Source organism: Toxotes jaculatrix, chromosome 10 (genome assembly GCF_017976425.1).
Source record: "Toxotes jaculatrix isolate fToxJac2 chromosome 10, fToxJac2.pri, whole genome shotgun sequence".
In the NCBI taxonomy this organism is placed as follows: Eukaryota; Metazoa; Chordata; class Actinopteri; family Toxotidae; genus Toxotes; species Toxotes jaculatrix.
In genome coordinates, this window is record NC_054403.1 from 23,675,586 (window position 1) to 23,690,658 (window position 15,073).

General features: G+C 41.9%; 1 protein-coding gene across 9 annotated transcripts in view; it reads left to right on the forward strand.

Moving 5' to 3' along the window:
• rapgef2b (Rap guanine nucleotide exchange factor 2b) overlaps nucleotides 1-15,073 on the forward strand; it is a 95,922-nt gene that overhangs the window by 65,964 nt on the left and 14,885 nt on the right. For 8 of the 9 annotated variants that reach the window (XM_041047843.1, XM_041047850.1, XM_041047846.1 and 5 more), the window contains 8 exons: nucleotides 4,804-4,935; nucleotides 9,362-9,539; nucleotides 10,946-11,082; nucleotides 12,012-12,170; nucleotides 12,887-13,039; nucleotides 13,187-13,351; nucleotides 13,615-13,722; nucleotides 13,832-14,035. In XM_041047843.1, coding sequence (XP_040903777.1) covers nucleotides 4,804-4,935; nucleotides 9,362-9,539; nucleotides 10,946-11,082; nucleotides 12,012-12,170; nucleotides 12,887-13,039; nucleotides 13,187-13,351; nucleotides 13,615-13,722; nucleotides 13,832-14,035 — 1,236 coding nt within the window. The remainder of the gene's footprint in view (nucleotides 1-4,803; nucleotides 4,936-9,361; nucleotides 9,540-10,945; nucleotides 11,083-12,011; nucleotides 12,171-12,886; nucleotides 13,040-13,186; nucleotides 13,352-13,614; nucleotides 13,723-13,831; nucleotides 14,036-15,073) is intronic. The other variant, XM_041047851.1, reaches the window with a different exon arrangement.

A 15,073-nucleotide genomic window follows, 5' to 3' on the forward strand; every position in this document is an offset into this window, starting at 1 on the left:
TGCCTGCTGTCTCTTTAACTGGTAGACAAAGTTAAAACCTCGCGTGAAACTTTTAAAGGAGCAGTACAGCTTCAGGCAGTTTAAGCTACTTGAATTCAGAAAGAAAAATTATTTTGTTCTGTGTTGCGAAATATTTTAAACCAATTAAAGTGGCAATTTAGATTTGAGTGTCTTCAGAGAAAGTAGGACTTTTTTTTTGAGACTCCCTGATGCTTTGTACGCCATACAGGGTTGCATTTCTGAGCTTGGCCTCCCAGAGCATTGAACATCTAGTGTAGTAGCACAGATTCACCCCCAGCATATAAAGGCGGTAAAGAGATTGAGAGCCAGCCAGCGCTTCCACCCAGGGCTTCCACCCAGCAATCTAGGTCATTAGGTCTGCAGTGTAATTTAAGGAGGGCCACATCTGCTCACATGTAGGCAGAACTGAATGTTGTGGCTCGAGCATTAGAGCGATGCCTAATCCTCCTGTGACAGCTGATTGTACGTATTTTTGGCTCGCAGTTCTGCAGAGCTCACTTCATTTGTTTGTGAGAGATCACTGAATTTGGAGCACAGGAGTACAGAGAGGGCTGTGTAAGGTAGGAGAATAATCACAGTTTGGTGTTGTGGCTGATCGTGAGCATGTTACAAACGGATTTAAACAGTAGCATGTTATTTCAGACTCTGCAGATCGATTGGGGTTAACGACGCACGGTGCGCGTATTTCCGTGTCGTCATGCGACTGATTGGAAAGGCTTAATGAGCGCATGTCGTTATTGTTGTGCTGGCATCCATCTTGGCCCAATCTCTCGCATGCCATTGGGCCCAAAGAGGTCAATGGACCACATGCTTATGGACAGAATGGACCCTGGCTTATTGACCAACAGACGGATGACCTAAATGAGTAGAGAGAAAGGATTAAGTGTTTATTATCCTCTCCCTTTATCCCTCTTTCCTGCCCTCCCTTTATCTTTCCCTCTTTCCAGGGGGAGGGGCATATATGTAGGGGCTTTTTGTTTGGAGGCAGTGGGACCTTTTCTAGCTGGTGGTGGAAACCAGTGGGGATATTATTATTGACATGTAGACCACTCCAGTGCCTGGCTGGAAGGCCATATTGACAAACTCCACATGACTGGTCTTGTACTCTCAATAATGAGAATATTCAATTCATTTACCTCCAGTGCACTCCCACTTATTGAGTGTGCCACCGAAATGTTAAGATATGTTAACAATGAGGGATTAGTTGATGCTGATGTAAATTTTGATGCCTATGTAACGGCGATGTTTTTAGCTATAGTATTTCTTTGTTGGAGGTTCTTCTGTATTTTTTTTTGTTTTGTTTTGTTTTTTTTGTTTTTGCCAGCAAACCTATGTAAAGACCTAAACCAGGAATGCCTATTCTTTTATACTGATGTAAATCTTTAAAAATGGGTCACAGATATATACTTAAATTTTTTTAATGGCTAAATAATTTGTTAAAAATGCTGGCCAGTGTAGTTTTTTTAGCACATATTACACAAGGAGGAGTCTCATTGTAAAACCAAATGTCCTTCAACATAACAGTAAAGTTGAAATTGAGCCTCAAAGCCACAGCACTCTGACAACAAATGTCTCGTAATCAGTATAAATGGTCACAGCGGCAGCTCAGACATGCAGTTACTTCACTTCTGAGGCTTGTGTTACATGAGAGTGATAAACTGAACCGTAACCAGTTTTGGTCCCAAAAGTCATCAAAAGAAAATGTGATGAGACTTTATCGCTGCAGTTACAAACAAAGGCATTCATCACAGTAACACAATATTGTCCAGCTAGTAATAATAACATGGAAGTCAGCTGGAGGCCTTCAGAGTGAAGTCGGCCAGACGAGGGGATGGGATATGGTAGCGGGGGGGGGGGGGGGGGGGGGGGGGCAGGTTAGTGACTGACTGGCCCCTCTGGTCAACCATTTTGGTTAGTGCAGCCAGCCAGATAATTAAACGTGATGGCAATCTATGACACAGTGTAATCACATCACACCTCAGTGCCACAGGAGCTGCACTGTCTGGCTCTCAGTCTCTTGTCACTGACACATAAAGGTGCCTTGTGAATAGATATATCTCATATTCCAGTTTTCCCCTCACAAACTGCTCAGAAATGTCTTCAAATAACTTGCGACGCCTTCTGCTAAATCTATTCAGTGCCTCAACACCTTCAAGTTCTTCAGTTTCACTGCAGATCATGAATATTGAGAAGCCTTTTAGTCAAAACTAGTTTCCAGTATTCCACATTGATAATTCTGGCAGCACAACATTTTCCCTCCAATCGCCAAAACCCTTTAATTAAGCCATAATGCAGAGAAGCACTTCAGAGGCTGTGTCGATGGACAGTTTCATAGAGTACATTTGAGAGCAGATGACGGCTCAAACTCATTTACTTGCAAATGAACCTCCCAAGATGTATTTCTACCCAGTCTATTCCGTTTGTCATCCAAGTGAGACTTTACACTGTTTCTGCCATTGAGGCTGATTTCCAAAACTATCTGAGGCAGTGCAGTTATTTACAGCCCAAAGTGCATTTTGAGGCGGATCAGGATGACACTACTACACCACTGTACTTCAGAGAGCATTTTACCTTTTAGTGTGTGTTAGAAGAGCTAAAAGCCTGGTCCAGTGACCAGTGTCACACAGCTACATCAGGATTTATTGGAGAAAAGTTTGATTTTCTCATAGTGCGACTTTGTTTTCTGGTATTTATCAAAGCTCAGTTAAAAGTTTTTACTCCCCAAAGGAAGACTTTAAAATCCCTGCCCATGAATTATATTCTAAACCTTATTTACTGTCCATATGAAGCATGCATAAAAACATGCTGTATGTAAGCTCACTGTAAAGCTCTGATATCCAGCAGTATGATGAATGGAACAACCTAGTTAAATCAGCCACATTTGACTTTTACGTGTAAAAATGTAATATTGATGATCTGCCACAGCCAGAAGTGGAGTTGAAAGTGGTTCAGAGGGGTCCCCCTGCTGAGTATCAAATATATATTGGTAAATAAAACATTTAGCCATAAAATATTCAGGTCTGTAGACCCTGTGAACCAGTTCATGCAGTTTGATTAAATTCATTATTCACCCCTCTGGCATTCTTGTCAGATGTGATGCATTAAACTCAAAAACACTATATATTGCTCTTTTTTAGAATAAAATATAAAATATAATTTGATATAAAATGTTGAATATAATATCTGCTTGACATTTATAGATGGTGAATTATCCAGATGTTAATATAATTTAAGTATCACATTCACACTATAGATAGTTTCAAACCAAAGTGGTGATTCACAGTACTGTAATATTCTGCACAGGACCACAACTAACAATCAGTTTAATTATCAGTTAATCTACTGATTATTTTCTCAATCAATTGTTAAATAGTGGCTGTTAGATGTCAAAACATTGAGAAAAATGCCCAGTACAACTTCCCAGAACCTATATCCAAGTGATAATGATGTAAAACAGAGAAAAGCAGGAAAAATGACTGAAATCTTTAATAAATAATGAAAATAGCTGGCAACTATTTGTTTGCCTAATTTTCTTCAGTTCAGCTGATGCTGTACAAATAGATAAAGTACAGCATGTTCTTAAAAATAACACAAAAACTGTCACTGTGCTGCTGTACTAGTTTTGTTTAATTCAGCTCCCTCCTGAAACTTCAGCAGGAGGTTTCTGATGAATTTTACATTCAGACTCATCTCCATAGAGAAGTGGGTTGGCTCATTTAAAATATGGCTAAATACAGCGGGGCTTGCTTGTACTTTAAAACAGTGTGAATTACTCAAAGGGGTTTCCCCATTACTGCCTGGTGTTCATTTAGATTATCCAACTTGCATGCTGTAATTAGGGTATTTCCTTGATGTATGCAGCTCTTCTTGTTTGTTTGCTCAGTTCATGAAGGAGTTCCAGTGCATTTAACGTCTAACCACTAATATCTGCTCGTGTGTAAGCGGGAAAAAATCAAATATGTCAGTCAAGTTTTGGCATTTTCCTTGTGTCAGTTAAGTTTTTACGTTGTCACTCATAAACTGAAAGGCTGAAGATTTTTAGAGCCTTTAGATTCCCCTTTTAACATTTACAAGATAACATCAGATTTTTTTGATGCGTGATTTACACAGCAGCTCTTTATAACTGACACGTCGTGGGTGGGTGAAGAGGAGGGTACTGTATTTCAGTCCCATATTGTGTTTAATTTGATAAATATTTTTGACAGATTCCATGAAGTCGGATGATTTAATTAACGACTTCTGTTTTCTCCCTTTTTCCTTTGCTTTGATAACAAATTATGTGTAAAGTTGAGCTCTTGCAGTGGGACTAATTAATGTTTTTGTTCTGTTAACGTTGGGTAATCACACCAGTTGGAACAAAGACAAAGATAAATCCCTTTAATTCAGCCCTTTAACTATTTTAGGCTACTTTCCAAATAAGACTTAAGGGGCCATATTTTTATAGTTGGTGTATAAATCAAATGCAAAACATACATTGTCTTAAACCTGGCATTGGCTGACGGCTAAATTCAACAAATAAATGGCTTAACAAATAATAGGAATGCTCAGGGTTACTGTATGTTACCTTTAAAACATAAAATAAGAAAAAAGTGCAATGAGAAAAGCAGAGAAGACCATATCTACCCGTTATATTTCCAGACAAACTGAAGGACAACATGCCGCTAAGTGTGTTTCCAAACGCCTGATAGTCAGCATGAGTGTTAGTGTGAGTGACCAGCGGTGGCTGCTGGGCCGGCTGATACTGACCATCTGTGTGTATGTTGTGTGTATGTGTATGTGCAGCTCCCCGCAGACTTCAGCAGACTTCACCTGGCCGACGGCTTGCACCCACAGGTGACCCACGTCTCCTCCAGCCACTCAGGATGTAGTATCACCAGCGACTCTGGAAGCAGCAGCCTGTCAGACATTTACCAGGTAAGGCCTCCCCACCTCGGTGCTGGATCCCCAGCCTGGACTCCCGTGGATAGCTGAGTGGGTGCAGTAGTTTGTTAACCACTAGTTAGTAGATGACCTAACACAGTTTATGAGATTAAACCTCAGTGTTGCAAGGGTTTGGTGTCCAGTTTTATTTACACCTTTAAACATAAAAAAAACTGCACAAATTAAGGTATTTGGTAAGGTATTATAAATATTAAGATATAAGGTTGTCCTTTGTTGTATTTTCAACTCTGAACAAGTAGTTAATGTTTGGCCTGTTGAGGTACAACAAAAATCCAAGAGGTTGTTGTAACCAAATGGAGAATACATCGTGAGAGAAACAAATTACTTCAGCACATCAAATTTGTTTTCTAGTGTTAACTAACTTGGCATGTATAACCTGCCAGTAGTGTAAAATGAACTGTTAACTAACTGTTTCTAAGTAAGAGGTTTGAACTAAAGCTCTTGGCAAAGGTGTCCTTGGTGAAATGACAGATATACCTCTGGGAGCACAAGTTAGTCTCATTAAGTAGAATAAAAAAATTTTGGAAAGAATGTAAACGCTTGGCAGCCGGATAGGCTATAAAACACTAATAGGACACTGTCACTGCTCAGCGGGTGATGAGCAGACAGGCTGGTGGCTGCGAGCAGGTGGTCCAGCCTACATCCTGACTCCAGCTGTTCCTCACATCACCTCAAAGCAGAAGTACAGAGCTCCTGGGGAGCTGTGACGTATAAATATCATGTGATAAGGAGATTTATGAGCAATTTTTTGACACGCAATTTTATGGTGAAACATTCCATACAGCAACGCTAGGCTTTACAGAATTTGTTTTGTGGTGCTGGAATGGCAGTGAATAAATAACCCTGAAAGAAAGAAACCAGTCCAGTCCAGTTCCCCCCTTCCCAGTAAATAAAACAGGGTTCAGCTCAAAAGAGCACACACATACGCACAAATTCTCGTGACTGTGGACGTGCCCCAAACCCTGCAACTAATCCTCTTAACATAGCACACCCACCCCATTGGCTCCTAGTACTGTCACCTGCTGTGTGCCTATTTATGTGTGTATGTTTGTTTGTAAGTGTGCCTGTGACTGTGCTCAGGGGCATCAGTCAGAATCACTTTGTTTTGTTCAGTCATCTTCCTGGCTTGTGTTTGTGTGTGCAGGGGGCATTAAATTGTTTGAATACTGCTTTATAATTGCGTGTGAAGCCGGAACGAGTGAGTGTCACTGTAGATGTGTGCGTATATGTTTGGCCACGCTGGCGCTGGCGGGGGCAGGTTGAACAGGCTCTACTGTCCCCCAGTCTGTGATCCTGGTCTTAGAGCCATCTGCTAGCAGCTCTCTGGCAGTCTCTTGATCGCTCCCTCTCTCTCTCTGAATCACACATACACACACACTGTCCTGTTTTCTCTTCTTTCCCCACCTTCTTTATCGTCCTTTGCTGTATCCCTACACATACAACTTTTCACTTAATTATAGCAAAAACTCCTCTCTTCTTGTTTACCGGATTTCTTCAAATGCCTTGCTGTAACTTTGTTTTGTCTCAGTGTCTTAATCTCTCTCTCTCTCTTGTCGCAGGTGATCAAACATCTTTGCTCAGCTCAGATTTATTTGCGTGCTTGTACTTCTTTTACCTGGAGGGTTTTTGTAAAGTATGCTAGCTGCTTTTCCTGTGCGTTCCACTTCAAATTTTGTCCAGTTTAAAGCTGAAACAGTAAATCAACTGACAGAAAATTAATCAGGAGCTGTGTGGATGATCAAGTGATCTTTTGAGTCCTTTTTAAAACGTTTTCTGGTTTGAGTGCCTCAAATTTGAGGATTTGCAGGCTTTTTAGCTTCTGACCAGTTAAACCCAGAGTCTACTTGTGATCCCTTGTCACTGTTTGCATATGTCTTTGAATTACACATAATGGGTTCAAATGAAAAAAATCAAAAAGTTTTTTTTCCCCTTATTTTACCTGAATCATTTTAGAGCCCTGGAGAGGAAATGCTATGAAGCAAGTTAAAGAGAAAAACAAAAACTATTTCATGTTGCAGAAATGTTTTTTTTTTTCTGCTTTCCTCATCTCTTAATCGCCTCCTGACTCCCCAGATTTATCTCAAGACCACTTGGGGTAACTACTGCACCTCCCCTGTAGTGAAGATTAAGTGGTAAATAAAGAAGAGCGGCGGTCTTTTACCAGTCTGCAGTGATGAACAACAGATCATAAGGCCCCTTCCCTAACTGTTAGATTCAGCACACAGAATTAAAATGTACAAGCATTAAATATTGAGAAAAGGATTAAAATTCATCTCTTAATATCTTAGGGTACCCGGCGTGAATCCTCAAACTGTTTGTTTTATGCAACATTATTATTTTATCGTTAGCTAAAGTTGCACCCTGCAGGTCTCAGAATTAATAATGGGACATACTTGATCAGCAGCAATGTTTTCAGTCCACCCTGGGGGTGCTTTTCAATAAACACATCACGGGAGGCCTGGTTCTTTACACTTGAGGCCACAGGAAGTCGATGGTACAAAGAAATATGGTGGTATTAAATTTTAACCGTAGTCTGCGTGACATTTTTCAGCGTTGATGCTGATGCTGGTATGAAGAGTTGCTGAGCAGATAGAAGTGCCGATTTTTGAGGGAAAGCGCTGAATACTTTAACCACTGGGCTACGCTGCTGCTCTAATCTCCACAGCCTCTGCTGGCCTCTACAATTGAAGCACCATATGAAGAGTACCACATCATTCTCACGTCACTGCCAACATGGCGCACTGTTTTGTGTCTGAATAAATCATGAAATTGGTCCTTCAGAAGGACTTTGAAAGCATTGATCCAAGAATAGCCCTGATGAAATATTAACAGCACCTGACTTGCCCACTGACTCTTAATGCTTACTGCACATTTATGGATTTTTGATGCATACATGACACGAAGACGAGCCTGTGCACGAATACAAAGGCACACAGGCAACCTTTGTTTAAATACAGCGTGCTGGCTCTCGGGTTTTAACAAGCTGTCTCCACGTGGCGTGTTGATTGTCGGCAGATTAAAGGTGAACCTGTCTAATGTGTCCTTTGTCCATCTGTTGAGAATGGGTAATGAACGTGCAACTTTGTGTGGTTTTAAAACAAAGAGTGATCAGGGTCACTCCTGTTTATTTGTTTTAGTTTGAGATCAGAAATACAATACTGCTTGTACTGTTTACTGCTCTGTACCTCACAGTCATCACCCACATCATCTTTGCAGGACCTGCCCTGGCCCCGCCCGCCGGGGTGTGTGTGTGCCAGTGATGCCCAAATGGCCACTCAGACACTGGCCTGAATCATTAATGAGCCTTTTGCACATGGCATTTGAGGAGAAATGACATAGGGTTTCGGTGAGAGACCGGGTACGGGGACTCTGAGCTTTGAAAAATTAAAAGCAGACTGACAGTCTGGGAGGTGAAGATGCGTCTGGCTCTGGGATTTTGTGGACAGTTTGCAAAGGCAACCTTTTCTTCTCTGTCTAGTAAGAAACGTGAGGTTGAGCACCATACTGAGGTAAGAGGGTTCACTGTTGCACCGGGGTTCTGTTATTCTGACTGCTTTGGTTTATTCTGTGAGAAGGTTTCATGTTGTGTGAGCTCGAACCAGGCAATGTTGCCCCTCTGTCATTTATAGAAATACTTCCTTTGATGATAGCAGAGGAACTCTGTTAGCATCGCTCATGCACAAGTAATTTCATTACTTTCGCTCCTCATCTTAGTTCATTTTCCTGGCTCCACACATATTTCATCTTGTGCTTTCAAAGAACAGTGTCTGGCTGCGAGGCAGGCAGTGGAGTTTGCTGAGGGGGAAGAGGAGGGGAAAGTTGGGAGTTAATTAGCTCGGTACTATGCATAGCCGACTGTTTGGTATGCAGTGTTGACGCCTGTCTTTCTCATGCTGTACTGAATACTTAGAATCCATTTCATGAAATGGGTCAAATTTGCACAACAGTTTTACAGAAGATCTTTTTTTTATTTTCTTTTGTTTGGAAATTCATTGTGTTGCAGCAGATGTTTGTGCTGTGGAATGATTTCATGTGTGTGTATCTGCTGTGCAGCCCTGCACCTCTGCATCCTTATTATGCTTAATTTTTACGTTAGCTGTTTACAAATGAGTCTACTCTGTCTGAGTTTCGACAGTCGAACTTAAGTTTGGTGACTGGCCTTGTCAGCAGCTACCAGTGTTTGTAATGAGCTGCAGGTTGGTGATTTAATGTCTTGCGCAGAGACATGGCTGTAGATGGACTCAGAGGTTATTGCAGCGATTTGAACTCTGACCTAAAGGTTATGAGAAACCCAGGTGTGTTTTCCCAACCGCTGATGCTGGATGGAGACGCCAAATCCCTCCCCATGTTTGTCAATAATCAATAACTAATTCCTCCTCCTCGTTTCCTCTTTTTATAGGCCACAGAAAACGAACCAGGTGACATGGACCTGAGTGGCCTGCCAGAGACCGCCGTCGACTCCGAGGAGGATGACGACGAAGAAGACATCGAGCGGGCGTCCGATCCCCTCATGAGCCGAGACATCGTGCGGGACTGCCTGGAGAAGGACCCGATGGACAGAACCGATGATGACATAGGTGAGCACACAGTCAGGGGTTTTGTTGTCTGTTTTTGTTTGTGCTACATGTAACAAAACACACTGAATAAACAACAGCGTCTGTGTCTCTTTATGAATAGCTGAAATAGCAAATACAGTTATTTGACTGTGCAGTGCAGCTTATTTTAAATATATCCAGTCTATTTTTGTGCAAACCTGACAGTGTGATGTTTGCAAGACTTCTTTAGAGAGCGGTGTGATTCGAAGACATCAGTGAAAAACACAGTTGTTCTCAGCTGGGACAGGACTTGTCCCAATTATAGATTAATTCAGTACTCTATAAAAGCCACTCCATCCCTTCATTTAAATCGGTCACAGTAAATTTACATTTGTCTGAAGTCTGAACTGCTCTCATTTACGATGTAAGCTTTCGAGTAATTCTCAAAGCCACATTAGGTTTGCAGTATCATATCCCTCAAAGCTATGACTCCACTCCAATGATAATGATAAGCATGTTTAAAAAAAAAAGAAAAATAAGCACACACTGTCAGAGCTTAACTACAGATGTGGACTGGGGGAGGATGATGCATTGAATGTAGAGAGAGTAAGAATGAATACCAACCAACCCCCTCCCCCCCTTCGCTGATCTCCCCACTGTACACCCCTCCCTCTGCCGGCAGGCTTTTCTAGGTCACTCCGGCACATCCTCTCGCCTCACCTCTCCCAGCACATTAAAGTTTTAGTGCTTCTGCAGCTTCACACACGACGCTGTTGCCATGCCAAGCACAGGTCAGCCTGAGCGCCAGACTGCTGCTGGCTAGCCAGTGAAGGCAAGGTGGATGGTAGATGAGGAGAGGAAATATGTTAAGAGTAAAAAAAAAAAAAAAAAGAACAGAAAGATCACTCCGCATGAGCCACAGATTTTAGTATGTACAGTTATCGCCGGTACTGCTTTCTGCTTATGAAAACTGCCTGCACAAAGGAAATTCCATGCAGTTTACACTGTTAGATGCGTCCATAGGTGTGTGAGAAAATGTGTTTTTTGGTAATTTGGGTGAACAAAACGTTTAAACTTGATCACTGCTGACAGAGCACTCAGTATGATTTCAGCTGAGGTTCATTGTGTCCAGTGAACCCACACAAAGGTCACTGAGTGACGTGTCAGCGATTTTTCTTGGCTCGCCTTGAAAGTTTATATCGGTGGAATTGATATTTGGCTTTATGTTCTCCAGATAATGATTCCTCTGGTGGCTATTCATTGTGGTGATGATCCTATTTTGATGCTCTGCCTCCAGCTCATGCCTCCTTGGCTGGAAGTGAGGGCAGTACAGGCTTGCCAAGAGCACTGCATGTCCTCTTTCTCTCCTCTGGGTGTCAAGACTCTGTTTGCTCTTTTTCTCAACCTCCTCCACTTCCTCCGCTGTCTCTCCTCTGTCTCTCACACAGAGCAATTACTGGAGTTCATGCATCAACTGCCAGCATTCGCGAACATGACCATGTCAGTGAGGAGGGAACTCTGCGCTGTCATGGTTTTTGCTGTGGTCGAACGCGCTGGCACCATCGTTCTCAATGATGGAGAGGAGGTGTGTGGTCCATATTCATCCACACATAAGCCTGGTCTTGTGACTTTGTCTTGCCTTTAATTACATTTATCCGTGTGTGTGGTATGTGTGTGTGGTGTGTGGTGTGTGGTGTGTGTGTGTGTGTGTGTGTGGTGTGTGTGTGTGTGTGTGTGTGTTTCTCTCCAGAAACTGAACCTTAGTCACTCCAATGAATCTTTCACTTACCATTTGATGTTTTTTTCTGCTCTACTAAACCTGAATGGCAGACACCTCTTATCACCAGGCCTCTCTAGGATCCCTTAGGCAACTAAAGCAGGCATCAATTATTCTCTTTCTGTCTGGTCAAGACATGATATGAGTTTCAATGAAGACGATTTGGCTGTTTTTGGCTATAATGTGCTCAAACAATAGAGAACAGAGCTCGCCTTGAAGGCCGGGCCACCTTAGTGATCGGTCATGGAGAATTCAGGGTTCATTGAGCATATTGTTGCTCTTGGGATGAAAGCTGTGAATCTTTAAAATGTCAGCTTTTCAGGAATTCTTGAAACATCCTTATTTTTACTTGATCGTTCAAAAAGATAAAAAAGAATTCGATTTCTGCTTCTTGTAACGACACTTCTACAATATTGTTACTGATTATTTTAGTTTTGTTTTGCTGGGCAGTTTTAATATTCCCATGCTATTGCTGTATCCCTCTGAGGAATGTAAGAACCCATCTGTTAGCTGCAGTCGTTCCCTTGTAGTTACTGCATATGGTTCTTTTTGAAAAATAACGTTGAGTCATTAAGGGACAACAGCTGTTGAGAATTTTACTAGCCTAAACTTAATCTGATCTACAAAGTTAGTCGTGTTGTAGTTGTCTTTTTTTTCTTTCTAATTCAAATTTGTTGTTTTCTTTTACTGTTTTCTTCTTCCAACGTCTTACTACTGTAATCATGTGCTTTGGCTAGTTGGATTCCTGGTCAGTGATCCTGAATGGTTCGGTGGAAGTGACGTATCCAGATGGCCGGACAGAAATCCTGTGTATGGGGAACAGCTTTGGGGTCTCGCCAACGATGGAAAAGGAATACATGAAGGGTGTGATGAAGACCAAGGTGGACGACTGCCAGGTAATATACCAATGTTCTAGCACAGGACCATTGAGATTAGCAGAGCTCTTCCACCGCTAGGGTTAACAGGTCCATGTCCTCTGCATCTCAGTGTAAAAAGCATGGCACAAACCCTGCCATCATATGATATTAATTCCCACTGTGACCCACTTGCGCTGAAGGTGTTTGCACTCATGACACTCAGTTATTTTGGGCAATAGCATCCCCGTAAAACTGAGAAACAACCATTTTCAAAGAGAATAGGTCAGCTAAAAGAGCAAGATCACATCATGTGTGGAATGAAGAACCAAAGAGTGAAAGTAAAGACACTAAAATGTTTTTAGTCTTTTAATCATCAGGAGCTGAGCTCATCAGGCCCTGTGGCTGGGATGAGAAAATCTTTGCTTAATTAAGGAAATCCCTTTTTTCATAATTTATCACTGGAGATCATAGATAAGTTGCCAGGCAGAATTTATTTCTAGTCAGCTGATATCAGTTGTATTAATTTAACTTTCATTTGGCCTTTCATTTATGAGTTCCAGTCAGTTTCTCTGTAAGAGATTTGTTAATCTCTGATGACGCTAACAGATCAAGAATTAAGGCGATCCAGCAACAGATAAATCATACATGTTTAAAATATATCTAACTATGATACTGTTAGTCATGTAGGATGAAAAAGTTTGTTTCAAAATTAATCAAATCTGTTTCTACCTCTCGTTTTCTTTGGTCTTGTTCAGTTTGTGTGTATAGCCCAGCAGGACTACTGCTGCATCCTCAACCAGGTGGAGAAGAACATGCAGAAGGTTGAGGAGGAAGGTGAGATTGTTATGGTGAAGGAACACCGTGAACTGGACCGCACCGGCACCAGGAAAGGACACATCGTAATCAAGGTGACAAATCTACCTTCAGTCAACCTACATTTCACCTTTAACCCAAAAACAAAATCAGGAGTGTTCATTATAGCGTTAGACAGCCTAGTGATTATGTCTAGATATTTGAACAGGTCTCTTCATTAATATTACAATGTCAAACCCCAGGGCACACCGGAACGTCTCACCATGCACCTAGTGGAGGAGCACTCGGTTGTGGATCCCACCTACATCGAGGACTTCCTGTTGACCTACAGGACCTTCCTCTCCAGCCCCATGGTCGTGGGCAAGAAGCTCCTGGAGTGGTTCCACGACCCCAGTCTCAGGGACAAGGTACAGATAGAAGAACTTTTGTAAACCTGCATGACCTGAAGAAATAATTCAAATATTAATGAAGACTATATACTGCAATTAGTGACAGCTCATAAATTGAAAATATTACTTATATGACACTTTCCTAAAAACATCCTTGAAAATATAGGTCCTAAGGGACCTTTGGATCATCTGCTGGTCAGCATGTAAAGAACATTATGTTTACACGATTAGTCAACCAGTAAACTGTATGTTGACCTTTGCGGACCATGTGATTGCTCCAGGTTACACGGGTAGTCTTGCTGTGGGTAAACAATCACTTCAATGACTTCGAGGGTGACCCTGCCATGACACACTTTCTGGAGGAGTTTGAAAACAATCTGGAGAAAGAAGTAAGTGAAACGAGAGTGTACTTCGTGGTGAATTCGAACATGCAAAAGTGTATTTGATTAATTTGTTTTGACTTACAATTCACATCTGTGTGTTTTTTTTTTTTTCCAGAAAATGTGTGGGCACCTCAGACTGTTAAATATTGCGTGTGCTGCTAAAGCCAAGCCGCGGCTGGTGACACTGACCAAGCCGTCCAGGGACTCTCCACTGGCATTCAGCCTTCTCGGAGGTCAGGAGAAAGGTTTCCGCATCTTTATTGATGCTGTGGAGCCTGGGAGCAAGGCAGCAGAAGCCGGCCTTAAGCGTGGAGATCAGGCAAGATGTCTTCTTCTTTACCTCTTTTACTGTCATTGCATGATATATTTGTTGTCTTGTTCAAGGACAGCATGCTCCATAGTATCTTCTACAACACCATTCTAATCTGTCTTTTTCAGGTAATGCTATTTCCTTTGTCAGACAGCGTATATTACTTCTTCCGCTGTAAGAAAGTGCAATGTGTTAAAAGCTTTGGGCTCCCTCTTGAATTTTAGTGATAAAAACTACAAATGCAGCTGCACGTAACCACAGACTTTCACTAGTTTTGCAGTCTCACAAACATTCTTCATTCTGTAGGCTACAGTTGTGAGTGGAAGTCACTCCCGTCACACAGACCAGCACTTGAATCGATCTTTTTTTTCCTGTCTAAGTTCATTTGTGTTGTGAAATTGGTTTTACATTTTGCTCTAACTGGCATTAAAAGGGTTTTTTAGAAAGTCTAACACTGAACTTGCCAGTAGCTGCAGGCAGCCTGTGTTGGCTTTCTCCTCGCAACATGAATTCCCAACCATTTTCACACTCGGTAGTCCTCAGGGCTTTAAGCAAAGTCCCTTAATCCTTGAAACCATCTTGAGAGTGTCTGGATGCGAGTTAAGCCCTCTTGACTCCAAACATCCCCTGCAGCTGTTTCCTCAAAAGGAAGCAGAGAAGCTGACATCCTTGGAAGCATTCACTCTCTCATAACCGCTCACACCTTCCATTTTTGAATAGCTTCAGCTTCAATGACTGTCATCATTTGCTCTGGAACTATCATTTCAGAGGTTCAGTATTAATCTCAGTTGTTTTGTCACTGGGCCACCAGTAGCAGCCCCTTAATAGTAAACTTAGTCACCACACTAATCGATGCTGTGCACAGACATTTGATCTTATTAGCCAGTCTTTACTAGGAGGACAGCAGCAGAGGATGGCCTGTACTTACACTGCAGTCCAAGGTGACTTCCTCTTCCACTAAAGAGGAAGTGGCAAAACCTGGTTGGAAGATTGTGTTTAAATGCAAATATCCGGCCCCTACACAGAGGTCAAGCTGTTAAGACGGAG